We start from the raw sequence: 27791 nt of genomic DNA on the forward strand, positions 1-27791 counted from the left end.
AAAATCCGAAAATTTCCTGGTTTTTTAGGTCCACCGCCGCTCGCACAGCACTTTCGAAGTTGCAAATTTTTTTTTTTAATACTGGTTTAGGTCCTAACAACATATAAAAAATTCAGAATGACTGGACCTTTTGCAAGCACAACCCCCTTTTCATGTTTAACTTGACTGGACTATAGTATAAACAAAAAAAAATACAATGAGAGAAAGAGACAAATAGAGAAGAAGACATCATATTGGTGGCCGAAAGAGATACAAATAGAAAAGAGGGAGACAAAATACTATAGGAGGGGCTGTTAAGGGGAGGGGAAAACAGTTTCGAACAAATTTAACATTTGGCGACGAAAAATTAAAAATAATTATCACCAAAAAATAATAAATAAAAGCATATAATTCATGGTCACAGTGAAAATTCACCATTATCTGCAACACGGCAGGCATAAATAAACGTGAATAAAATATAGTGAAAAGTTTCATAAGAAAAAAAAGTTACAACACCAAAAATATTTCTGCAAGTTTTATTATGAGAAAACACAAAGATCAGTGATATTTTATTTTCCATGTACATTCTCGTACTTTTTGTAGTGAGGCAGGTTATATCCAACATAAATATACCTACTATTATTGTCTCCTTATTACTGTGCCATTATACATTTTTTCTATTATTGTTTTTATTTATCTAATGTTACCTTGAATATATGTATCTTTATAATCCTGTTATCTCTTTGATAATAAAATAAATAAAATATCAATAAAAGTGTAAAATATTTGTATTATTTTCATTTTTATGTTTACTCACTTCGTTGTCCAACAACTTATACGGTAAAATTCTGGAACCGAGAATTCATCATAAATAATTTTTCTGCCTGTTTGTGTTTCTCCTTTGTGTTGAATACGGTGTATCTATCTCGCTCTAAAATTGCCCTAACGCGAGAGAAAACGTCTTAAGTGGGAACTTCTTAAGTGAGTTTGAGAATGTAATAAAAAAATTATTTTTTATGATGCCTGAAACTCTAGATGGATGTGGAAATCATCGTAAACGGAAATAATCACTCACGCAGTAATCAACACTACTGTCTTCGCTGAATGCGTATTGCGAACTCTTCAGTACGTATCATCATGCGGCCAACATCCTTTGATGTATGCATGAAAACCGACAATAATCGAGTTGACCGGCTAACATTGGCGGCCACCGCATGCATTGGGCCAACGTTTACTAGGCACATTACATCAGACACTTTTAATTTTAATTTATTTTTTACAAGGTTCTGACCGGTTTATTTATGGTTCTGACTATCCTTTGAACCTTGTTCAATCATGGTCCATGGACCTAAAAAGCCCTGGACTAAACACATTATTTGGCAAAAATCATTCCGGTACTAACTACCACATACATGCACTTATATTTGGATGTAGTTCTGCAAACTGGATCCAACCCAGACGAGCATAGTTTTGATATAATTCAGTTTTAAGGAAAAGTCAGATTTAAAAATCATGTGTAATTATTTAACTATCCATATTTGTGTTACTTGTAGAGGATTACGTGTTATTTTGAAACGTAATATGGAGGATTTACAATGATGGAGGAATAAAGAATATAATTTTTTCAATTCGGTGAAGTTTTTTTGAGAGGATTTTATCAATTAAATCAGATTCATAGCCGTTGTTGATTTAATGTAAAAAACGTTAATGTTAAACTGTGTATAATTTAGTTTATATTTCCATTGTACTGAAGAAGGTTGAGCGTAACCGAAACCGGTCAACCTATATAACTCAAATAAATCGCTTTAACAAAGTAAAAAAATATTTAATTTATCAAATTATTTTAGTATTTTTTTTTGTTGTTATCTAAACCTTTTTTGTTCTTTGTAGGCACTAAATCATGTAAACTGTAAAAATATATGTAAAAGTCCATTGTATTGCCGAAATGGCGTTGATGAGTAATAAAATAAAAAAAATTATTAAACAACAATTTCAGGTTTCAAAAAAGAATCTTTACTGAACCATAAGTCAGAGTTAGCTACCCAAAATTGATAGCCTTATAGTCAAAGTAAGGCTTGCTTGAATAATAAAGTGAATTCAGCAGATTTTCAAAAACAGAACTGAAACGCACAAACAAATTTATAGACAGACCAAATGCAAAACGGTCAAGTAAAAACAGGATTTCGCTACGCTCAGTCGAATAGTAAAAAAATTCCACCACGCAAACATTTAATTTGCTCATAAAAATCTTTGTTTCTTTCTCTTGTTTTTACTTTTCTTAACATTAACTTCTGTGGGCTGGGCATCAATGGCAGGAAAATCACATTTTTTTGCTTTTACAGGACTTTGTTTTCTTTTCAAGTCACGGGGTAATTCTTTAGATATTTCCCATTCATTGGAATCATGATTGATATGTCTGCTTGGTTCTGTCTTGGTTTTTGTACTCTTTGTCTTTTGTAAATTTTCTCCTTCTTTGTAAGTGGAGTCATGCTTATCGTAAGTAGAAGCCAGACCTTTATTTTTTGCTTTTAAGATTTTCAAGATATTTTCTTCATGCTCCTGCATCCGAGCCAACTTGCCATTTAATTGGAGTCCGTGTCTGGCACCCCTGAAAATCAAAACAAACAATTATTAGAATTGGCAATTCATTTTGTAACTAATTAATAATAATGTAATTTATTAATACATTTAGTGAATGCACACGGCTCCAACACCCTATTCCGCCTATTTTCAAGCATCCATCTATAGTCAAACTTGGTTATTACTCATTCTATCAAAAATGTTTTTTTTTTTAAATCATATGTATCTACCTACTCCTACTATCAACATATTCGCTAATAAATGTTTAATAAAGAATAACACTAGAAGTGCCTTCCATACAAATTTGAATGGAAACAGATGTTGCATTTAGCCCGATAGCCCAGCGCTCCCTGGTGTTGTAGATCCCCATCCCATTTGAATTTTTTAAACACAGTTTGTACTGGAAATTTTAACCTCGATTAGGCAAATATTTGCATCACGAAACACGCCCACAATGCGCCTTTTCTGTTGTTCTTTATTCTATGAGAATTACTTTTTAAAAGAAATATGCTTTTATAGATTTTACAAAGTGCCCAGTGGATGGCCGATAGCCGACATCTTACACAGGTAGTGCCATAAAAATATGAATTTGTCCCTAACAGAATTTAATAAAATGCCGCCATCTTGGTTTGTTATTATTTACCTAGAGAATTGGGTTTTTTTCTGTCCAACAATCTATTTACTGAAAAATTATTTGTACAGTATATCAGTGAATCATCCTCGTTATAATAGCCAACAATCATATGAAGATTAGCCTGAACTAAAATATCATTGGGTAATTGCTCATCTCAGTCATGATTGTTATAATCAAGTTCAACTGTATTTCTGTATAAAATATTCTTCATCGCCTTTAAAAATGGGTTTGAAAAGCAAAAATTTGCAGAAGAGATTTTATTCTTTAACAACTTTACCTACTGCCTGTAATATTTACATATGTGGAATAATTTTTTATTTTTGTTGAAAGTTCTTACTTGTGTGCCGTTCTACCTCCGCAAGCAGCAAATAATTCTTCATCCGTGAGTTTCTGGGGCAACTTGTTACTTTCCTGACTCTCTTCATCAGTACTTGAATTGCAGACAATGTTCCCTTCTTCTGTGACTTCCATCGTGCCGTTGGTGAGCGTTGCCCTCTTGGTAAAATGTGCAGAATATTGCGTTTTTGCTTTGGAATCAAGTTTTCTATTCTTTTCCTTGACAAATTTTTGTGTTGATATTTCTAAGATTCCTTCATTTTTTGTCAGTATCAAATCCACTTCACCGTTTTCTTTTTTCTTTATCTGAAATGAACGACAATACTATTGAACAAATAGACATTGAAAGTTGATTATTTGGGCAGAGTTTGAAGTTTGTTTTGTATGCACGGCTGACATCAGAGTTGGCCCTATGCGGGGGCAATTAGAGCAGTCCGCTCCAGGCACCGAATTGCCAAGGTGCTGCAAATAAATTCAAATCATCTGAATATGATTGATCATAGTTATCACCTACCTAGGCATCCACTGGGCGCCATTTGGCTCAGGGCCGGCTTGGCTGATATTGCATTAAAATCAAACTCAAGATATAATATTGGCTTCTAGTCTCACTATCTTGATAATATAACATAACATTTATATAGCGCAATTTTGGGTTATTTCACTTCAAGTGCGCTAAACTATAATAAATTTAAAGTAAAAATTTAGTATTCAGTGATTATATTCTTAAAATAACTCCTACAGTGCTCCTTACATAATATTCATCAAATAATATAATACAACAAAATCTACAGTATGTTCAAAACAATGACATGACATTAAAAATGTTCAGTACATACGAAGTAATGATAAGAGAATGAATAATTAACAATGGCAATGCTATTATAGCACAGGATAAAACAAGAACATTAAAACAAAAATATAATATAAAACAGGAGGCAGTTTGTGTTCAGAAATAAGAACACTCTGAGTAGACATTAAACGTAAAAAGTTTCAATAGGGAGAAAACTGAAATCAAACATTTTCCGGAAGATTGAGAATGTGGCTTATTACAATATATTGAAAATAAGTCAAATTTTATGAACAGTAGGATTTTAAAATTATTTTTTTAAAGCCCGTTTAAATTCAGCCAAATTATGGATATTAGTAAACGCTGAGGGAAGGTTATTCCAAATGAGAGGGCCAGTTACATGAAAAAAGTGATCATAGAAAACGGCTTGATTTGACCTAGAAAGTTCGATTAGACAATTAGTAACATCTCGATCTGCCGACATTAGAGTAAACTGTCTAACTCTACTCTTTCAGGGCATCGAAGCTAATGAAGTCGATCCAAGTTATTAGAAGTGGGGTTATATGGGATTAAAACATGTAATAAAACGATTGAGTGGATACCTCAATATTTTCTGCAGCCTTATTGTACAGTTTTTGCCACCAGTGGTTGGTAAATTCTTCAGCAATATCATGTCCAATGCCATGCGATCCATGTTTCGGTTTGGGTTTCAAAGCCTGCACAATGCCATCTTCAGACTTTCCCAAACCTTTTCCTGCAAAATAAATATAATGGCATGAATACTGATATAACAAGAGCGAAGTAGTTTTCATTTTTTTTTAAATTTTAACCTTAATTAAGTTTACCTTCTGACCAACCATATTTTTCAAGTTGTTTTCTAGCGAAATCCATCTAAAATATTTCAAGAATAAAAGTAACCCAACGCAAGGTCTTCCGAAAGTTACCAACATAAAAGAATATCTATAAAATATGAATTTGTATTAATTGCGAGATATATTTACTCTATTTACTAAACTGACATCTGACATCCGTGTGACCATAAATATACCACTCCGTGTGACACGTGTGACACATGACACATGTGACATCTGACCATAAACAAACCACCATATATAAACCACTCACTAGATCGATATGATCGATATCTTCGGGCTTTTTGTATGAAAAAGCTTGTACACTACTTAACCACGGATACAGCCTACGGAGCGGTGGTGATAGACAAAGTATAGAAACTCAAAGCCATTTAATGGAAATGTTTCATTAGGGCAAGGTTCATCTGACTTTTACAGCTAATTTTCTCAAGAGAGTTGTCAGTAAAACTTGTTAATCTTAGACGATAAAACCCAAAATGACTTGAAATTTTAATTTTTTTAAAAAAGCAACAAGAAATTATAATAAATGAAAAAAAGAATACTGAAGAAAATTTGCAAAACATGGTTGTGCTTATCTACAAAAGATGAATTCTGACATTTTTCTGCTTCTTTTGAAAAAAACACAAAAAACTGTTGAGTTGATATTTAAAAAATATATATTTCATCAAAATAATAAGATAAAACAGGATAATCATTAATCAATATCATGAATAAGTTTGTCGATGAAATAAATAACATTTATACGTTGTGGAGGATATGCCAAAGTGTTGGTACTAAGCACTTTTTGACGAGCCATCGTCTTTTGCGGTTGCAAAGTGACGCGTAATTTACGTGGGAATAACCAAAAATCTGTCAATTCTCTTTAAACTTGAACTTAGGTAGGTAGTTAATTTAGGTCAAGTTGAATATATGTTTGTAATTTGCTAAAACTACACTGGTTTTATATTATTATCAGGAAGAACTTTAACAAGAATGTTCAAAATTAACCCGAGAGATGATTTTTACAAAAAAGAAAATATTACGATATCCACATTTTTCTAAAGGAGTTTCGACCAAATAAATACAAGACAGCTCGTTATACCATTGTTTTATTGTGTCTACAGTTAAAATAAATATCAAGAGGTCGTAAATAAATAGAACAGCATAAATAAACAATTCAAAAAAATTACACGTCTTGAAATAAGAGCCGGTTCTTGTTGTCAGAACCGGCTTGTATTTATTTATTTATTTATTGGATGATTTTTATAGCGCCGCTTTTGCGAAATATCACCTCAGGGGCGCTGTACAGTTAATTCAGATATTACAAAAAAATATATAAATATTACAAATTGAAATTGAAATTAAGTTAAATAAAATGAAGTACAGAAACAGGTGACACGGAGATGGAGAATCTGCTGCAAGAATCCTAGGTGGTGAGGAAACTGGACCAGCTGCTGCAGCGAGAGAGTCCACCGCGTCCACCAACAGTGCCAGCACGAGGTTCGTCATCCTTCCAGGTATGTGTCTGCTGCTAATAGAGCGCTGACACAATGTCCTCTCATGGATTCCAGACCTTGGCAGCACCGCTGTGACATTTGACGAAGGTAGAGGATGGAGACTCTGCAGCAAGAATCCCAGGTGGTGAGGAAACTGGACCAGCTACTGCAGCGAAAGAGTGCACCGCGCCACCAACAGTGCCAGCACGAGGTTCGTCATCCGTCCAGGTATGTGTCTGCTGCTAATTAAGCGCTGTCACAGTATCCTCACATAGATAACAAACCTTGGCAGCACCGCTGTGACGTTCCATCTCCTTGTACACTTGTTTCTGGTGATTATGTTAGTGGTGCATTGTTCCGAAATAAAAGGCGGCGGACGAGATAATAAATCACCTTGGGCACTTGTTAGGGCTTTCAGAGTTTCCAAGAATAACATTGAAAACATCTGGCGTACCTACAGTTACTGATTCTCGTCCCAAGTTCAACTTAAGCGAATTTAGAATATTTTTAGCACAATTTTCGATTATTCATTTTTGAAACACTGCACTCTAGTCACATTATTATTAAGTTCTGATTACTAATTGGTAAGTTAATTTAAAATGTTGATTCACTGATTTTTAAAATAACTTCAAAGGGATGTTGCCTCGTTTCCCTTGAAAATACTAAAAAAACACAAAGCGGTTGGAGACGGCATGACGCGTCCAGCTGCCACAAAGGGCGCTTCACAACCATCAGAATCAGAAGGGTCCTGTGGGAACCGGGTCGGAACCAGGTACCCGGGTACCCGGCGGCATCACTAATAATATTATCATTTTTTTTTTCAACTTTTATTTTTATAAACAAGTTTTGTTGTGAAAGAAAATTGCACAGCAGTACTTGTTAATATATAAACTGTTTTTATTGTAAATTGAATACAAAAATTATTGAATATGTAAAAGAAAAAAATCAAATTAAAATGGATTTCTACAAATCAAACTTAATAACAATAAATATATAGCGTATTATCATTCAGTGCGTCGCCATATAGTCGCCACTCGCCAGCTTCCAAAGTCAGGGGAGGGGCAGCTTATAGTTTTTTATAGAACTTACAGCGAAGAAACAAGGAAGTACTAAGAATAAATTAGAAATATACAGCTTGTTAAGGGACGCACTAGATTTACCTTAACCAGTGATTCCTGATATAATTTTGGTTTCCAGTGACTTTTTTTTTCACCTAAAAACGTACAAAATCAGTTGGTATTATATAGCTAGGGTCAATGTAAGGGCGGTTATTCGGTGAATGACCAGTGAAGACAAATGGAAGAATTAAAAAATATATATTTATGAAAAAAATGGAAAAATTTAAAAAAAAGTCACTGGAGAGCAAAGTACCTTTAAAAGTTTTTAACCCCAAATAATGTTAAAAATCACTAGTTTAATCAATTCAAGTACGTCCCTTAACACTCTGTATACACGGTGTCTGGAAACTTGTAGTTTAAGCCGGAAACTGGGAATTCTCCCAAAAAACCTATTTTTTCGATCTTCTCGAGTTTAAGTTCCTTGCGGTCGAAAGGAGATGTTAGACGTCCCTCCTGAGTGATTTATTTCTGCGTACCTAGTACCTACCATCATGGCATCTACTTCAATAAAAATGTGTTAAGTTGTCGAATGATATGATGTTTAGATTTACGGATCTATACCAAAGCCATGCTTATCTTTGGGATCAGAAGCAAGAAGATAGCAAAAATAAGAATACCGGTGACACTGCAATTAATAATATTATTTTTGAAATGTTACTTTAACTTAGTAGTTAATATTATTAAATAACACGTCTCTGAATGTTTCAAAAAATAATTATTGTTTTACCTTCATAACAAATTTTAGAGCATCAACTATTGCAACTAACACTTCTTTTATAAACAATGATATTGTATTTATTGGAACTCTGTGCATATAAGCCAGACTTGAAAAAGAATCCCCCGTTGCCAGGTATCTTAGTTTAATTTGTAACTTAGTTTTTGCCGGGATAGCCGCGCGCATAACTGTGTCCTGTTTTTGGATTTTTCTTGAATCTGAGACAACATTACATCAAATTGTTCTTCCGAAATTGATAGCGATAGCCTTCGGTATCTTCTAACGCCTTATAATTATATCCTTATAATCCATTTTTTAGCCCACATATTCTAAAGTTCGTTCCGTAAAAGGTCCGAAATCATTAAAATTCTTCTTTCGTATGGTGGGGGGGAGTCATAGGGGGACATCTAGGTCTGCGAGCCATTCTAGGGCCTCAGGCGTCGCCATGTGAACCTTATCAATCACGCCGGGGAACGAATGAGTTAAATTGAAACGTCTGAATGATATCTTGTTCAATTATTGTCGTTCAACTAAAATCGCTCTGCGTGAACGGGGTATTAACAACACTAAAAAAGCACGACTTTGTATACAAATCAGTTCAAAAGCAGTATTACAAGAGGGCTGCCAGGCAATTTCCCCTCACCATAGATTTGGCTTCAATGCCTTTCATACAAGATAGCTCCAATGCTCGTCTAGAGCTTTTTAGGTCTATGTTAGTGATGGACATATTCGAAGAATCATCGATGATTTACTCGATTATCGAAATATTTCGATTCACTGTCATGGGCAAATCGATTCTGTCAAAAATCATCACACAGTCCGAGACGATCGTTTTGAAACGTCTTCGATATAAAAGCAGTCACATCGTTGGTCAGAATTCATCGATTTCAAAATCCGAGATACGTCAAAAATATCTCAGATTGCTTGACAAACGAGATAAAACTAAAAATATTTCGATCATGAACATGTTTCGATCCTGCCATCACTGATCCATGCCAGGCACAGAGCAAAAATAAAAATTGTCTACGACCCAAATTGACATACATAGATAAAGTAAGTCGATCTTTGTTTACTTCAGTCATTTCGCGTTTTCGGCGCCGGTGTTCGATTGTCAGACTTTCCGTTTGTTTTTATCGCGAAAATGAGTCGTAGAAAGAGGGTTAAGGTAAATGATAGTTATTTTTTAATTTGCAATATTACCTATATCATTTTAAATTAAAACTAAATTTGTGCCAACGAACATAATATGGATTTCGTTTGTATTTTGTCTCATAGGTTGATGGACGAGAGATGGAAGACAAGCTTAAGGTCCCCGAGGATTCTGAATCAGATTATTCCGATAGAAGCAAAAATGTGTCAAGCAGTCCGCTGCTCGTTCAAGAAACCATCTCCATCAGAGGATCATTGGATAATGCCTCCGGCGATGTTCCCCCTTCCAAAAAAGAAGAAAAACCAATTTCTGAAGAAAAGGTGGAAGAACCGGAAGAAGTGAACTTCAGAGAAATGCCGTCAGGGTAAATAAATACTGTTCTAAATAGAGTAATTTTTGACTTTCAATCTTTTGTATTTATTTATTAATATTTCCCGCCTAAAATGGTTTCAGTCTTGAAGGCGCAGCGTTTCAATCGAGGTTACCGTTTGACCGTCTGTCTTCTCTGGAAGCTGGTTGCTTCCCCGACTTGACGGGGCCCACTCTTCATGTCTTTATCCAGATCAGGAACCGTCTACTAAAAATGTGGGTTGAGAATCCAAAGTTGCAGCTTACAGCCGAAAATGGACTGGAAAATATGGAGGTAAATATTTCATAATATTGCGCAAAAAAAAACCACTTATTAGTTTTTGTAATTGCATTGCATATCATCGCATTAATTCGTAGAATGCGTAACTCCCAAATGTAAAATTTTACAGGAGGCACAAAAAACCTCGTAGTGAAAAAAAATGAAAGACGGCTTATTCTTTTTATTTATGTTTCGAACATATAATAGGTATATTTGGAAATTTATTTTCAATCATTAAACTTTGGTAAGTTAAGGCTTTCTATTTCAAATCGGAGTTACGAAGTTTACGTAAAAACCGAGAATGGAGATACGCATTTTACAAAAGATACATACTTTTCTGCGAACAGTTTTATGAACAACCTAGCGGAAAATTTGGGAGATAGGAATTTTACATTTACAAAATAAAACACAACAATGTATGTGTATGTCGAGGCAGTCTATTTAGATGCATTTTAATGATTTTAATGATGCGGAAGGTTATCGTTAAAGGAGTGGTAATCCTTTTCTAATGTCTGTTTTAAGTCTTGTAAATGCTGGTACTTTTCCTTCCTTAAGGGATTAAATCTGACTCTCAAGTGAAATCTTCAAACTCTGGAGATCATTACAGATTCGGCGACGGTTTTGTGCTGGGTGAGATCTACACTGACCGGGAGTAGTCGTGTCAGAGATGATCGTTAAGTGACGCTTGGAGTTGATGAAGGAGATTGTAGAAGAATTTGATCTGACATTGTCGATCACCCTTGTTGTCCTGTAGAAATAAAACTGATGTACTTACTAGGGTTTGCAAGACCCGGGCAAAGAGTAGCCATGACAGGAAACGTTGTGAAAGAGACTCCTCAGAGTGCGAAGATAGGTGGGAGAGACTTGAAAGTGGAACTGGTGAGCAAACATGTGCTTTAAGCGTAGAAACTCTTCATGCTCAGCATCACTTTGGAGTAAAGTGAACGCTTCATCTTGCCCGGCTGGTCGATCCCGAGGCGAGAAGAAAGGACGTCGATAGATGCGTGCGTTCCTGCGTACAATGCAGGACAATTGACCCTCCACCATCATCCCATGAAGCGGGTAATCTTAATGTTGTGACAACCTGGAGTCGCTTGGCAGTTGATGTTACTCATTTCGGTAGGAAATGTTTACTCACATTTATCGATTGCGGTCCAAGTAGATTTGCCGTGTGGCGGGAAATCGAGTCAGATAATGCAGCTTCGATTATCAGACATTTGGAAGAAGTGTTTCGGGAAAGAGGCCCGCCCAAAGTAGTTCTCATGGACAATGGTACTGCATTTTGTTCCTACAGTGTTACAGATAAGTGTAAGAGATGGAATGTTCGTCAAAGATTTTGGGCGGCATACCAACCAGCTGGAAACGGTATAGTTGAACGACATCATCAAACAATAAAGAGAACTGCAGCCAGAAGTGGAAGCAATCCCCTGCAGGCAGTGTTTCGGTACAATCTTTGGCTGCAAAAAGTCAGGATGATCGAGGTATTGCGCTGTCTAGTATAGTTCACACTTCACACTCGTGGAGACACCCTTCTGCGCAAGTGAATATAGAAGAGGAAGTATTGACTGAGCTCTAAGTGGGCGATCTTCTTGCGGTTGAACCAGTAGATGGGAGATGCACATCGTGCATGGAAGGGTGACAGGACTTACTTCAGTCAACAACATCGAAGTAGATGGCATACCAAGACATGTGCTTGACCCGCGGAAGATGCCTGACAGTGAACGGACTGTGTCTGAGGAGAGACGAGATGGAATTGCCGCACGTTCCACCGTAAATATTTTGGGTTTGTTTGAAGAGGACAGTGAAGAACCGGATCCGGATATGCATCAGGAGGAGATCCACTTGCAAAGAGATGGTGACCTTGAAGAAGATATAATCACAGAACAAGGACCTATTAGGTATTTACGAAACCGCAGAGGCACATAAAACAAGAGAGCTACGGCAGAGCGTCACACGGTGCAGAAGACGTCAGTTTAGACTACAGATACAAAACACTATTCGTGACTTCACAATTAAAATTAAGGTTATAAAATTTTCAAAATTGATTAATCAACTTATCTCAGTTAATTTCACGGTAAAACTATTACACCGTAAATAAATTTCCTCAGTCAAAAACACAACAAGCGTGCACGGCTCACCGGCCAATACTGAATTAAGGAGTTACGAAGTATTCGCGAGTAAAAATGGCACCATAATTTTACGCAGTTTTCTAATTTGTGTTTATCTAAGGCTGATTTTAGTGTCACGCTGACCGCACGCGCACCGTCGGCGCTGATGGTCGATATATATGAACTTCTAGGAAGCGTTTTTGAATGACGCGTAGCTATCAGCGCGCAAGGTGGTCAGCGCTGATGGCTACGCGGCCGTACGCGTCGCGCGTCGGCGCCGCGTAGCTGTCAGCGCTGACGATCGCACGAGCGCCTCTGCTTTCAGCGATCGTTCTAGTGTCGAGCGGAGCAGACGTCATCGCGTGTACAGTCATGGCGAATCGCGAAGTGGATACAGGTCGAGTTATCGATGAGGTTCGCCATATAACAAGACAAAGTCTCCAGCAACGGCTCTCTGCTCAATCAATGGATGAACATAGATTCTTCGTCGTCGCGGTTTTCATTTTTTTGGGATAGGTAGTGCAAAGCAATAATAACTAATACACTCCGCATTTTGGTCTTCGACTGTACAGTAAGGCGGTCAGTACGATACTGAAACGAGCCACGCTGAGCCTCAGCGCTGACGAACTACGCGCTGATCTATGAGCGCTGACGGTGAGCGTGACACTAAAATCAGCCTAAAAGGTTAATTTTTTTTAAATTTTCGAGTTTTACTAGTCGATGCGGGTCTAATTTTAACACCAGATGGCATTAAAAACGTATTTTCGAAAAATTTGGAGTTACGCAGTTTACGAATTAATGCGACGATATATACAATTGTAGAGAAGAAAACAATACACAAGAAAATAGGTGCTACAAATTTGTTGTATTTTCAAAGTAGGAGCAGACCGGGAATCACACCAAACATTTGCAGTATTTGTTCACAGTTGACATTTATTATTATTTAATGAGCAGGTGTCATTCTGCTGATGCGCTCATATCTGATTTCACAACAAGTTAAAAATTAAAAATATATCTCTCCATATAAGAATCCAATGGAACTTTGAATAGATTTATATTAGTGGCATCGATGACACGTTGTGGAAGTTTGTTCCTTGCTTCCACTACTCTAAATATAAGTAAATCCAAATGCAAGGAAGAATTTATAATGGGCCCTGCTTTTATTGACTAGAGGATGTACATTACCGGTTGTTAGCTGATCAGACAATGCATCAGGTTCTCACCCAGTTCAATCCTCTACTCGCTAAGGAGGAATCATAATATTTATTTATTTATTTATTAACCCCGATTATAGCGGCTTTTACAAAAGAAAACAATTGTTTTACTTATTATAAATACAGAATATACATAGATAAAAATAATATAAATACAAAATACATAAAGGAGAACAATAGAAATGGTTATTATAAATACAATGCAACAATGTGTATATATAAATATATAAACAATTAATTTACAATAAATCCCGGATAAACTAATACTTTAAAACTGTATTTGGTTATATTCAATCAGAGAAGCGCTGACATACAGTTTTAATTAAGTGGTGTTTGTATGAGGATAAACTAGCAATGTTTATAGATTCATCCAAAACATGTTTATTACCAAGTACATGTAGGCGATTCATTATGGAATTGAGTTCAGCGTTAGATCCTGTATTGTTGCAATGATAGGGTCAGTGATATTGTCAGGTTACTTCTTCTTCTTTCGTATGGTGGGGGGTCAGAGGGGGACATCTAGATCTGCGAGCCATATTAGGGCCTCAGGCGTCGCCATGTGAACCTCATCAATCCCGCCGGGGAATGAATGGAGCGGGCATTCGTTGACCACATGTTCGGTAGTCTGCACCGCACCACATTCACACATCGCCGACTCTTTAAGGCCCCATCTGTGCATCATGTGGGCACAGCGGCTATGGGAGCACCTTAACCTATTGAGGGCGGACCAGGTTTTGCGAGGCAGTGAGAACCCAGGCTGTCTCTCGGTGGGGTCCTGTATGAGATGGGCATTTCCCACGTTGGCCGTTTGCCACTCAAGTTTCCACCTATCTTCTGGGGTGAGAGGTACCAGAGGTGTCAGGTTACTCATAACCCAGGATGTAAACATACATGTAGTGTGGTTTTCACAATTATTGCACTGAAACACGTTTTTTCTTTTTCCAGGCTCCATATAATAGTGATCCAGGATTGTTGACCCGTGTCCACAGCTTCCTGGAAAGACATGGCTTTGTGAATTATGGCATCTACAAGAGATTGACTCCCATCCCGACGCCGGTGAAGGGGAAATCTTCTCCTAAAGTTATCATCGTTGGAGCAGGTTAGTTACTTTATACATATTTACTAGTAGACCTGGCATCCAAAAAGAATCTTTCAAATTTTCTCTTATTTAATAGATCATAATCAAAATTTCCTCTGAAATCACAAGTTTTGTAACATGGTGCTTAAATACATTTTTTATTTAAAATTTATTAACTGAACGCCCGTAGGGCTTTTACAGATAATAATACAAATCGAAATTTTACATAATACAGAAATATAATAATAAACATCAAATATATATATATATATATATATTTATCCCCTCTCGTACTATGTTGATCTCGCGCGACGGTACGCCAGGTATTTGTTGATCCGTTTGCATTTGTTGATCCACCCCGGATATGTTGATCCATTACCCAAGCTGGCATACATATGTAAATCCCTACAGATCAACTTGTGTCATCGAGATTTAGCTGTAAGCCACGCCCATTTTTCGGTCGCATATACATTTTACACGATTTATTTTGTTGATCTATATATTTCTGACAAACTTGACGGCTTGCATGCGTTGTAACTTAACCGCCAATTTCGCGCGCGTTGTCGTACTTTTTAGATCCTGTTAGTACATCCATATTCTATGAAAATGACTTTATACTTACAGAGGATAGACTGCCTCACGAGTATTTATATTGAAATGGAACTTTCGCAAACGTCAAATCCATGCTAAAAAAATCTTTTGAACTTGATTAAACAAAAATTGTAAATTTAATACATCATTTACTACGTTTCGTGACTTAGCAGGGGTGCTCGGGTTCATAGGGTGAGGTTTTTCTGGGTCATTTTATAAGAGAAATTTTGAACTTTGATTGAATAAAATTTTATTTTAATGTATCTTTTACCATCTCTCCCGACGTAAGTTTCTTATAATGATTAAGTTGAAACAAAGCGTAATATCCATAATATGTGCCTATTAAAATTGCGGCGATTAGATTGGTGAGAATTAAATTTTACAAATTTTAAATTATGATTGCTAAAAAATCTATTCTAATTTGTTTATTTCTAAACATGGCTAAAGTCATTTCAAGCTACGATTCCAACCAACGATGTTTTAGTATATGTTCGTCAATCAACAGGAGCCATAATGTCTGTACATCAGAGCCCTCGACAACTATTACAATTATGTGTACCGCCGCCCCGGGAACCATTTATTAGATAACCAACACCCCTACCATAGGTCACCGTCAACGTTTAGCGAGATTGTTGTTTATTTCTTATATTTTTTACAACATATCCACTCAGGAGGCCCTGAGGAAAATCGTAACCCTCAGGGCCTATGTCATCTTTGTGAATGCTGTGTTGGGGGAATTTTGAAGGAAAGGAAGGAGAGTGGGTTCTGGGAAGTAAATAGGTATGATGGGTGGGTAGTAATCTGGGGTTCAGTGTGATTGAGTGATATACATAAGAATCCAACTCTCCTACTGCGTTGCAAGGCGATGCGTTGAAAGAGGACTAATCGATCCGGCCCACCACGCAGTTATTAGGCAGGCGCATCCGCCGCCAAGCCCCTCACATACCTCACCCCATAAACTCGGGCACACCTGATAAGTCACTAAACATATCCAACAACTTGGGGAGACCTATGGCAGAAGTGTAGGTTATCCAATAAATGGTTCCCGGGGCGGCGGTGCACATACCCTCCTCCCAAATTGTAATAAACGTCTACTTTCAAATGTAAAACATAATTTAAAACGTTCCTAAATGACGGCCTCCGTTATCGAGGGGTAAGGCTATCGACTAGCAATCCGAAGGTCGCGGGCTCAAATAAATTTTACTAAAATTAATTTGTACTATTTTACAATTAGTGTTTGGCAACCAGATCTGAAGAGCCAAGTACTCTCCCAACTTCCTCATCTCCTTCGAGGTTCACAATATCTTCAGTCTCACAACAACCCCAATTGAGGATGCCATAGTCTCACTGGCTCCAGACGAGAGCAGTTGGGACTCTGGTGTGGTATTCAAAACTACAAATCTACAGCTAATTTCGAGAAGTTGAATAAAGTGTTTTTAGCACGGCAAAATGGCAAAATTTCAATATTATTGTAACAATAGCAGACTAACATGTAGACTAATATTAGACATTAATACATCAATGAATAACATTCATTTTACATGACCACCCAATGAGAAGCTGATTTTTTTCACAGTTTGTCTAGAACCGAACACGTGCATGTTATACTAATACCAGCTAGAGGAGAGCGTAAAACACTTCAATATTTTTTTATTTAAATATTGATAATTCTTCGATGCTTCATAATAATGTTTCATAAAAAAATACAAATCAATTCACACCACATCCAGACAAAGAAGCCGATATGTTTTTATACACAAAAAAGGTTTATTTGGATATTCTCTGTATTAAAACTTATTTCGTTAAAAAATAATACTTTATTGTGAATTTGATCAGACCTAAACTTCGTTGTTAAGATAATGCAGCTGCGTGGCCGCCCGCGCCGCGATATATCCATGCCGGCGTTCTTTTGTTATAACGACACCCTGATTAGAATACATTTAATTGTTTTGTCTTTGATTTTATAAATATTTTTAATAAATTAAAAACGGCTATGGAATTCCATGTTTTGCCACCGCGTTTCCGGATACTATTGATTACTTAACACGGCTAAATATTTCAAAACGACTTATTAACGATTCCAGAATGTACTTTATTTATTACTGTTTTAAAAATGTATCTGTTTCTTTAGACAATTTTTTTTTTATAAACTGCCTATAAACTACGTTTTATTACTTATCCACTGGAGCGATCTCTGTCATATTTTAGACCGGTCGGTGGCCGAGTTGACATCGCGTTTGGGTCCCACCCAGGCGCGGCGTAGTGTGTTCAATTCCTGGGCTGGCTAAGTCCTCCATCACAACACAAGCAACATTTTCAGCTGACTGTGGTGGTAGTAGGAGATTTTCAAATATTGCCAGGTTATTCGAAACCCGGGAATGTATGTCTTTCTTTTAAAAAAGTAGTTTATATTGTTTCCGTTTTAATGTTTTCGGGGGATAATTATACCAGTACAACTCAATTACTGTCAAACTTGTTGTAAAATCAGATATGAGCGCATCAGCAGAATGCTGCCTGCTCATTACATAATAATAATAATAATAATTGACCCCGTACTACAAATAAACCCAAGTTTTTTTAAAGTTTCTGTGAGTACAGCTCCCAAGTCTTGCTCAAGTGCATGTCCGTCCGTAACACTTAGTCAATGTAATTATTTGTTCGTTGTCCTCTTTCCTAATGTGAAGTTTATATTTAGATTTTAATTAATATATTTACACGTTGTTTGGGGTAAAGTTTTATCTCATTCATAAAAAAAAACTTTTTCTTCTTCTGTTTTTATCGAGATTAAAGCAAACTATGATATTAACATATATTTGTTTTTCTTTTTTTATTACATCAAGTAGTTACGGTTCGTGATTAAACAGATTTTCTTGAGGATATATAGTGTATTACGTTAAAAAAAATTGAAATTTTGAAGAGTAAGTTTAAACTAATCCTAACTAAATTAAACTAATACTAACCCCGGGGTCGGGGTCATTGCAGCATTTCACTCAATTGGTTTATGAGAATATAGCTTAATTTATATGAGATTGAAAAAAAATCATATACGAATTTGGTGGGCAGTTAAATTGTCTGACGTTGATTATAAGTATTTTTTTCGTAAACTTTATATGCAAGACGTAGAAAATGTTAAAGTCAAATTGGTTCAATTGGCTTTGGTCTCCTCTACCGATGAAGCAAGTGATTTTGTATTGTATTTCATTAATATTCATTGGGCCTCTGTGAAAAATTCTTCACATAAAATATAATCGAAAAAATTGATTAAATATAATTGCATTTGTAACCACCTTGTGGTGTTTTTTTAGTAGATTCCACTGAAAGATGCCGACTTCCGGTCATATTGTTTAAATAATATTAAATGTGAGATAATTCTTTTAAATAAGAAGATTTAATTTTATTTAGAGAACTTTAAAATATAACGATTTCCGGTAAGATGTGACAATAATTTAAACAGAATATTAATATTTAAAAAATAATGTTTATTCGATTTGAATGATTTATGCCAATCATTGGGACTTTCTTTTCAAGAGTTATGTGATTATAAAGTTTACGATTTTTTTAAAATCCTAATAAAAAGTGATAATCGATAAAAATTGTGTGAATTCATTGGTTATAACTTATAATATAGATCATTTTGTATGTCTCCATATTCAAATTCGGAGGTATGACTTTTTTATGTGACACATCTCACTAGAGCGCCCCTGTCTTTACACGTTAAATACAGAGAAACTATGTCGCCACCCAGTTGGGCAGCGTTATGGGGCGGGTTAAGGTAGGGTCTGTAGGAATGAATTTATTAATGCGGGTCTTAAAAAGGCCCGGATTATATGGAGGAGGAAAAACAGATGCCGATAGCTCGTTCCACATGCGAGCCGACTTACGATAAAACGAGTTGGAGAAACGACCCGTTCATATATAAACAGGCTCTAATAAAATACCCCTAGAATAGACACAGCATACGCACATTTCGTCATACATGATTTTACCGCACATATGCCTCAGGGATCTCATTTCTACAGTATTCAGTCTACTTTCAGCCTTCTTCTGCCAGTTTCATGCTCACTTCCACATATTAGGGTAGGTACCAGCACTCCATTGTGGACTTGTCGGATCGAAAGAGACTGGTTGAGGGATACCTTTTGGCCATAAAAATCTAAAATGGCGGCAAAAGGAATAATGTTATATGGTATATTTTGAACTTCTTACCACCTCTCCTGATTACGCTTCGTGACTTAGTAGGGGTGGCCGGGTTCTTGATTATAATGGGTAATTATTTAAAATGGGTAATCAATGGATGATTGAACGCGGTTGGAGATAGCGAAAAACTGTCCAAAGAAGCTAGCAGTCCACAATGGAGTGCTGGTACCTACCCTAATATATGGAAGTGAGGCATGGAACTGGCAGAAGAAGGCTGAAAGTACCGCTCGTGACTGTCGAGTATCACGCACGTGCACCGGGGATCAATGCTGCTAGCTCCTTTTGACAGGCTCTAATAAAATACCTGTAGAATAGATTTCGTCATACATGATTTTACTGCACATATGCCTCAGGGATCTCATTTCTACAGTATTCTGTCTACTTTCAGCCTTCTTCTGCCAATTCCATGCCTCATTTCCATATATTAGGTTAGGTACCAGCACTCCATTGTGGACTGCTAGCTTCGCTTCTTTGGACAGTTTTTAGTTAGCTCCAACCGCGTCCAATCATCCATTAATTACCCATTATAACCAAGAACCCGGCCTCCCCTACTAAGTCACGAAGCGTAATCAGGGGAGATGGTAAAAGATACAGGTTCAAAATTTCCTACATAACATTATTCCTTTTGCCGCCATTTTGGATTTTTGTGGTCGAAAGGTATCCCTCAACCAGTTTATTTCGATCCGGCCCGCCACGCAGTAGATGGGAAAACGCATCCGCCGCCAGGACCTAGACAAACCTCACCCTATGAACCCGTGTACCCCTGCTAAGTTATGATTTTTTTATGGATTTGTTTTTGCGAAATTTTCGTTTCGATCTAAATACGCATACATTTCTTATAAACAATTTAAGCAACACACGTCATTTTGATTTGAAACGGTACCATTTCACAGTCATTTCATGCGATATTCGACTCTAGAGACTAATACTTTGAGTTCAATATCACAAAAGATTACGGAATCACATAAAATCTTGTGATGAACAGTCCACCGATTGCCCCTTGATTGGTTCATTTAGTAAAACCATATATAGGAACACAGATCAACTTTGTCTAATAACTTCTTACCTGGATCAACATACTACGGGAATAGATCAATATATATGAGATCAACATAAGTATGCCAATTTGGGTAGATCAACATAAATTATGCATCCGATTTCCATACAAATTTTGAAAATTTTATTAACAGTATATCAAATGGTTTTTCTGGCAAACTGGCAACATTGATAATTATTGTACCACTGTTGTCAATTCATTCAGATGTATTCCATAATAGCCAAGTTATATGGTGTTAAAGGTGGATCAACTTAGTCTAACAACTTCTTACTGGATCAACATAATACGGGAAGAGGACAATATATATATATATATATATATATATATATATATAAAGGATGTCCCAAAAATATTGAAGTCTAGAGGTAGAGCACTCCTAGGGCTACCAAATCACCCCCATGTATGTTATGCGATTTTTTGTAGTTTTCGAGTTATGATTTTTTTCATATTTTTTTGTTAACCTTGACTTGCAAGAGATTATGGTCACAGAGAATTATTGAGATACATTCTTGATATTTTTTTTCTTATTAGGTGAATAGTATGTCATGTAGAATAAAATAAAATGTGAGCAGATCTGATACCATTGCGTCTAAAAAAATGTTGAACCCCAAAGAAAGTTGAAATTTTAATTTTAATTTTAAAATTTTCGAGGTGGCTTTAAAAAAAAAACGAAAAAATTCCGCCCATCGAAAGGTTGCTTGTTTCATCATCTGTTTACCCTGTAAATTTCATTGAGCTATCTCAAAATTTGTTCGAAAGCATAATAAGTCCAAAAACGCTGTCGAAAAGGGTGAGCTAAATAAAACTAAACATTACTCGCTGTCCTAGTTCTTGTATGTTCAATAGACCTTTTATTGCAAAACTGAGTTATGAATGCCAATATGTTCATTAGCCTATTGCGCATTAATGAAGCTAAAAAAAACATATTTTTTGGTTTTTAAGTGACATTTTAAGCATTTTTCGAGTGCCAATATCCACTCACGGAACAATATTTCAGTTCTTATTTGTTCAATCTCCTGGATATTAAACATTCAAACACTCAAAGTTATGAATATAATATATTTTTTAAAGTTCATAGATATTTGTTCAACATCCCGCAGAATGTTGAGGTCTTGAATGTTCAATCTCCACCGTCAACCAATCAGGAGCCGGCTAGTTAAAATGTGCGGCCATGTTGATTTTTTGTTGTTTTCTAACAATGAAATTGTTCCACTAAAAATACGTTTAATTGCGAATATATTCTGTTATTGAACTAAAAAATGACTTCACCGACTCCAGAATCAATAAACCTTAGAACAGTAGCTCAAATAGAAAGGTAAGCCTTAAAATTTATAGTCATTTATAGGCTTTTTCACCATATTTTACATGTACTTCTTGAATTTGCTAGGAAAATATACAGAATGCTTCATTTATTATTTATTTATTCAATTATTTATTTACAAACTTAGGACTTTTACCTAAAATGAGTAAATAAATTATATTAGTGCATTAAAACTTATTTTTATTCAAGAAATACAACAAAAGAGCCAGGAAATGGAAATGTGCAAAAAGTCGACTGTCCTCATAGTCTGATTGAAAGACATCTACGACACATATTTTGTCTGTTATCACTGCTGAGATCGCTGATGAAAACGAAGTCCAAATATTTCAATTATGAATTCATTCTATTAAAAGTTTCAGATTTTTTGTTTTTTTTAGTCTCATAAAAAACAATAAACATATTCTTATGTAGAACTACAATAAAACCAACTAGGCAAACGACTAACAACAATAAATGTAATAATGAAATAAAAGAAATTTTTTTGTTTAAAACCACGAATTTAAAATTCGCGGTTTTAAACAAAAAATATTCTTTTATTTCATTAAAATGTTAAACCACAAAGTGATTGCTTTCTACGAAAATATAAAAAAAAAAAAAATAAAATAAAATAAAAAAATGTAATGTTAAATAGCGCACACCCATAACCCAAATCGCGGGATGTTATAATTTTAGGATTTTAAGAGCTTAAAGTATTTAAAAAAATAATATTTTACTCACGATAATCAACATAAATAATAAGTTCACGGCAAATAAGACCTTCCGAAAGAAAAAAAAATCTTTCTAATAATATTTTGTAAGTAAACTTTAAAAATTACATTTATCAAATGTAGGTAACGAAACAATAAAAAAAAAACAAATTTTCAACTGAAAATTGAACTTCAATAATTTTACGCATCACTCGGGATTTTTTTTTATGGAATTCCGCATACAGTCCCTACTGCTCCCAACCATCTGGAGCCAGTGAGACTATGGAATCCCCAATTGGGGTATATTAGTATATTGTAAGGCTGAAGGTAGTGTGGAGGGAAAGGAGATGGAGAGGAGAAAGAGAGGAAGGAAGATGAAGGAGAAGAGAGATGGTATGTGAGTATCTATTCAGATCTGATCACCAAACACGGCTAAAGCCATTTCAATTCTTATGGTGGTCTTTACACCATATCTTCCTCTCTGAAACATGCCGCAAATAGACTATATGTTATTTTAAATGAATAATTTGTGAAATAACATAAATGAATCAAATAAAATTTACTTGGGCACGCCGGGATTTGAATCCGCGACCTCCGGATTTCTAGTCAAGAGTACCCCTAGACCACGGAGGCCGTAATACGTACGATATAAGAATATTTCACATCACGCATGCACCGACAACCGATAGTAGTATATTAGCGGTAGGTACCTTTGTACTTGTGCATTGTTTTCAAACTTCCATAATATTGGATGATTTATATAGAGTAGTTTTTGTGAAAAATCAACTCAAGGACTCTGTTTGTATATTTTAAAGTAATACTTTAAGTCAACTACTAACTAAGATAAAAGTAAAGTGTTTGAAATCTGAAAATCACCCTGTATATACAATTTACCACTAATTGGCTAATTGAACAAAAAATACCTCAAACTTATGGGAGCCGAATTGTTCAATCTCCAGACGATATGTTCAATATCCAAAATAATCATTCATCATTTTCAAGCCATGTTCAAGTCCACCTTTAAAGTCATAATATGGGCATATTATAGCTTCAATCTTCGAAAAATGATCTTTAATAATTTCCTGTTACACATATCTATTAAACGAAATGACCAAAATCGAGATTTTTTTAGAATTTGCTTGTAAAAACAAAAAAAACGTCTCCTGTAAAATTTGCTAAATGGTCTATTGAACATTCAAGAACTAAGGCAGCGTATTGTCATTAATTGTTTATTATTGAATCGCAAAATTTTTTCTAAATCTCGACCTTTGTGCTGAATACAAACCCTACATCTTCTTAAAATGTTTTGTTTCAGTTACATGAACGCCACTCTGGGTTTTTATTGTTTATTCTGCCTGTCTCAATTTTGCTTGTAATTCTGCTAAGTTTCTAAGTTCTTTGATGTGGCAACAACATGGTGTGTGTTGGCCATCCGCCATCTTGCATCACTTGCCATTCTTTACTTGAAACAGTTAGTAGGATACCATTTATTACATATCTCAAATCATCCATTAAAACAGTGCTACCGCTACGAGAGTAATTTCCAGCGAAACACAACATCATAAAACACCGTTTACAAGAAAAAAAACCATATATTCAAAAATGACAGTTAACACTAGTCTAAACCCGAGCAGCTCAATTATTGAAAAATTAATTTTGAATGCGACCATAAAAAAATGGCTCACATTACGTTTTTTCTTCTAAACACTGGACTAAAATTACTGATAATTATGAAAAAACACGAGCATTATTTTTGTTAGACAAATGTTTTATTAACTTTGTTGTCACCTCACTTTTTGTCGTTTCATATAAAAATAATTAATAAAAAATTCACAGTTTCATAAATTTACTTGGAACCTTTGGTTTCATAGAGGTGTACATTTTAATTCTATTGGAGGATAAGATCGTATTTCTCACCATAAGTGAGACACAGCGATTTCTACGAGACAATATAAGCTGTTCCCAAAATCGAACAAATTGACTCTACTGGTAAAAGCTGTTTGTTCGAAAACCGAACAAATCGAAAGTACACTAAATAGTTGTTTAAACAAAGTTTATTATTTTGATTGAATTTAAAATGATGTCAAAGAGTGAATTAATTTGCAATTATTTAAGATCCACACATCTGGTGTCCAAACCTAAAAACTTAACACTCAGACTCGGTGGTCTTCAATCAATGTGGTGGTGGAAATTATAATTATAATAACTTCTTTGAAACATAATCAGGTAGAAATGCTAAGAACTTTTTTCCATAGGAAAGCTCATAGCTCAGAAATGCACAAAATAATTTGCAAGGCAGATATAAATATTACACCTTTAAATTTATACGATGAGAATGCCAACATTTTTATAAATCCCAACCAGGAATTATTAGATTCCTGGTCAAATCAAATTTTACACGCAAAACACTTCAATTATCTCATCCAAACGTATGTTGACAAAATTTCGTCAAACAAATGGTTGAGTATTGGAGAGTTGAGCGCAGAAATAGAAGGATTTATGCTTGCCATTCAGGATAGAGTCATTAATACTAAAAATTATAGAAAGCATATAATCAAAGATACAAATCAAATTGATGATTTGTGTAGAAAATGTTTGGCTTTTCCGGAAACTATAGAACATATTATATCGGGATGTTCTATATTAGCACCGTCCGAATATACATTTAGGCACAATCAAGTTTTAAAAATAATTCACCAAAATTTGGTAATTAAACATAACTTGATTGACTGCCGTAATGTAGTACCATATTATGAATACGAACCAAATTCATTTTTAGAAAACGAATTTTATAAAATATATTATGATAAAACTATACTAACAAACCGAGCGATTAGTCATAATAGACCCGATATAGTTTTACATGACAAAATTAAACAAATAACTTATATCATTGATGTCGCTATTCCAAATTCCTGTAATATTCAAAAATCTGTTAGTGAAAAAATAAGAAAATACACAGATTTAGGAAATGAAATAAAAAGAATTTGGCATTCTCAGACTATAAAAATATTACCATTCGTTATTTCGGCTACTGGCATTATACCTAGCTCTCTAATTAAAAATTTAGGCGTATTAGATCTATCAAAAAAATTATATATAAAGATGCAAAAGTCGGTCATTTTGAATACATGTAGGATAACAAAAGATTTTTTAAATATTTATGTTGAGGGATCAGTAGGATTTATAGGCCCTGTTAGAAGTTCTACCGAGCCGAACCCTCTGATATGAAAATATCTGGAGTCGGTGAATTATTTTCCCATTTGATCTCTGGTGAGTTGACGTGTTGTTCTTGTATTGTTTTGTATTTATTTTGCTTATATAATGCACTTACATAATGTTGATTGACTAGATGATCATTTGTGGAAAAGTGAGTGGAAGGGTTAAGTTTTTCGTTTGGGGAAGATTTAACCCGGACAACTAAATCGGAAGTTAAAAAAAAAATACGGCACAATGTTTCTGGATTAGCAACCAGGGGGCTTACTCTGTATCTCTAGAACAAGGCTGCCCAACCTTTTTAACAGTTGGGCGAAATTTACGATTTTGAATCACTGGCGGGCCACTGAATACCTGACGGTTCCTATTTCCATGGGGGGGGGGGGGGCAAAAAATATTATATCAAAAACCATGTATTTTTGTTTAAAAAGTAAGTTCAACAGGTTAGATTTTTTCGTCGCTGATTCTCGTTCTGAGTAGCCTAAATAGCGATAAATCGCCTTCGTTGGCAACACTGGTGACCTCGCGCAAGTTGCATTGTTTGTTTTACCGCGGGCCCGCGACACTTTTTCAAATTGGCGGATTGGCGGGTTTTTTGAAAATTGTTCACGCGGGCCACTTATAATTCGTTCGGGCCCACAATGTGGCCCGCGGGCCTGGGGTTGGGCAGCCTTGCTCTAGAAGCTTTCCTGCCGCCGGTTTAGCCTCTTCGCAAACCCGTATTAACCCTTCCCTTACGATGTTCAAAAATTCCTTGTCCTAAGGTGCTATGCACTCGGTAAATATTTATATATTGTAATTACTTAATCCAATAAATAAATGTATTGCAGAGGAATACCAAAGAATTTGAACTCTGTGTTTAGTATATTTACAGAGATATTTATTAATTAGAGACGATGTTCTCTCAGTTGACAGCACCGGTAAGGAATGGTTAAACCACGAACTTACTGGTTTGTTAGCCTGAAATATACAGAGTAGGCCCCAAGTATTTGCCTGATCAGTTTAGTTAAAACTGTGTATAACGGTTTTCATAACTTCTTTCTCATTTGATTTTACCATTGAATAGAGAATATTATGTATTTAGGGTATTTTATTTATGGTTTTTACATTTCATGTTTTAATCCTGATTTATAATATTTACCTACGTCATAATTTCTTGTTTGTTTTTACATTTTCACTTTTTAATCCAAATTACTAATACTTCATATCTCATTTATTTTCATGTTTTAATCCGGTTTACTAATCCATACCTCACATATCATTTGTTTTTAAACTTCATGTCAAACCTCCTATGGACAAAAAGTTTTAAATTCAATGCTATTGAGCTATTCAATTCTCTACCTATTGACATTAGAAACACACAAACCAAAACTTTCTTTAAAATTAAAATCATTGATTACCTCCAATAAAAATATACATTAGAAGTATTTCATAACATATTAAAAAAATGTGCCTACTGTGTATATATATGTATAATATGCTTTCTGGTTAAACTGAAATTTTATTAATTAATTTCTTAAAATTATTCTCGCTTCGCCTTCATCTTCTACATTCATTCTTGAATTGTATAATAAAAAATAAAAAATGCTGATTTTATTTTATCTGGCATTTTCACAATATTGTGTAAACTAAAACCTAGTTAACAACCACTCTGTAAATTGCCATCTCAACACAGGCGTTACACACCTAGTGAGATGGGCAATACGTCATTATTGTAACTAAATGTAATATTAAAATAAAATAAATAAATAAAAATAATTCCGTAATTAATTTTCCAGGAGTTTCTGGTCTGGCTGCAGGTCGCCAGCTGCAATCAGCGGGATGTGAGGTGATATTGTTGGAAGGAAGAGATCGAGTAGGGGGGCGCGTTGTGACCTACAGAAAAGGTCCTTACGTAGCTGACCTGGGTTTGTACACTGAATTATACATTTTTAACCATAAATACCAACCCAAACAGATATTACCCAACTCTCTGTAGTAGCTGATCACTGCCATTTTTAGTATTCTTGCCGTGATGCAACAATTTGTAATGTTATAAATTAATTTTCA

The 27791-nt window shown here is 35.3% G+C and overlaps 2 protein-coding genes across 2 annotated transcripts in view; one reads left to right on the plus strand and one right to left on the minus strand.

The window, feature by feature from the left end:
- Nucleotides 1-211: 211 nt before the first annotated feature.
- Nucleotides 212-5347, minus strand: LOC149420084 (G patch domain-containing protein 4). Its single transcript, XM_089637162.1, has 5 exons — nt 5336-5347; nt 5162-5207; nt 4919-5070; nt 3531-3835; nt 212-2587 (listed from the first exon to the last, which is right to left on the minus strand). Exons 1-5 carry the CDS (start codon nt 5342-5344, stop codon nt 2218-2220), a joined length of 882 nt encoding a protein of 293 aa, XP_089493288.1. The 5' UTR covers nt 5345-5347; the 3' UTR covers nt 212-2217.
- Nucleotides 5348-9586: 4239 nt separating this feature from the next.
- LOC149420085 (lysine-specific histone demethylase 1A-like) overlaps nt 9587-27791 on the plus strand; it is a 30642-nt gene continuing 12437 nt past the window's right edge. Inside the window, exons 1-5 of the mRNA XM_089636949.1 lie at nt 9587-9661; nt 9772-10010; nt 10100-10289; nt 14542-14695; nt 27521-27649. Coding sequence (XP_089493075.1) covers nt 9638-9661; nt 9772-10010; nt 10100-10289; nt 14542-14695; nt 27521-27649 — 736 coding nt within the window. The 5' untranslated portion in view covers nt 9587-9637. The remainder of the gene's footprint in view (nt 9662-9771; nt 10011-10099; nt 10290-14541; nt 14696-27520; nt 27650-27791) is intronic.

Source organism: Hesperophylax consimilis, chromosome 11, assembly GCF_061612785.1.
Source record: "Hesperophylax consimilis isolate HC1 chromosome 11, BYU_Hcon_1.0, whole genome shotgun sequence".
Taxonomy (NCBI): Eukaryota; Metazoa; Arthropoda; class Insecta; order Trichoptera; family Limnephilidae; genus Hesperophylax; species Hesperophylax consimilis.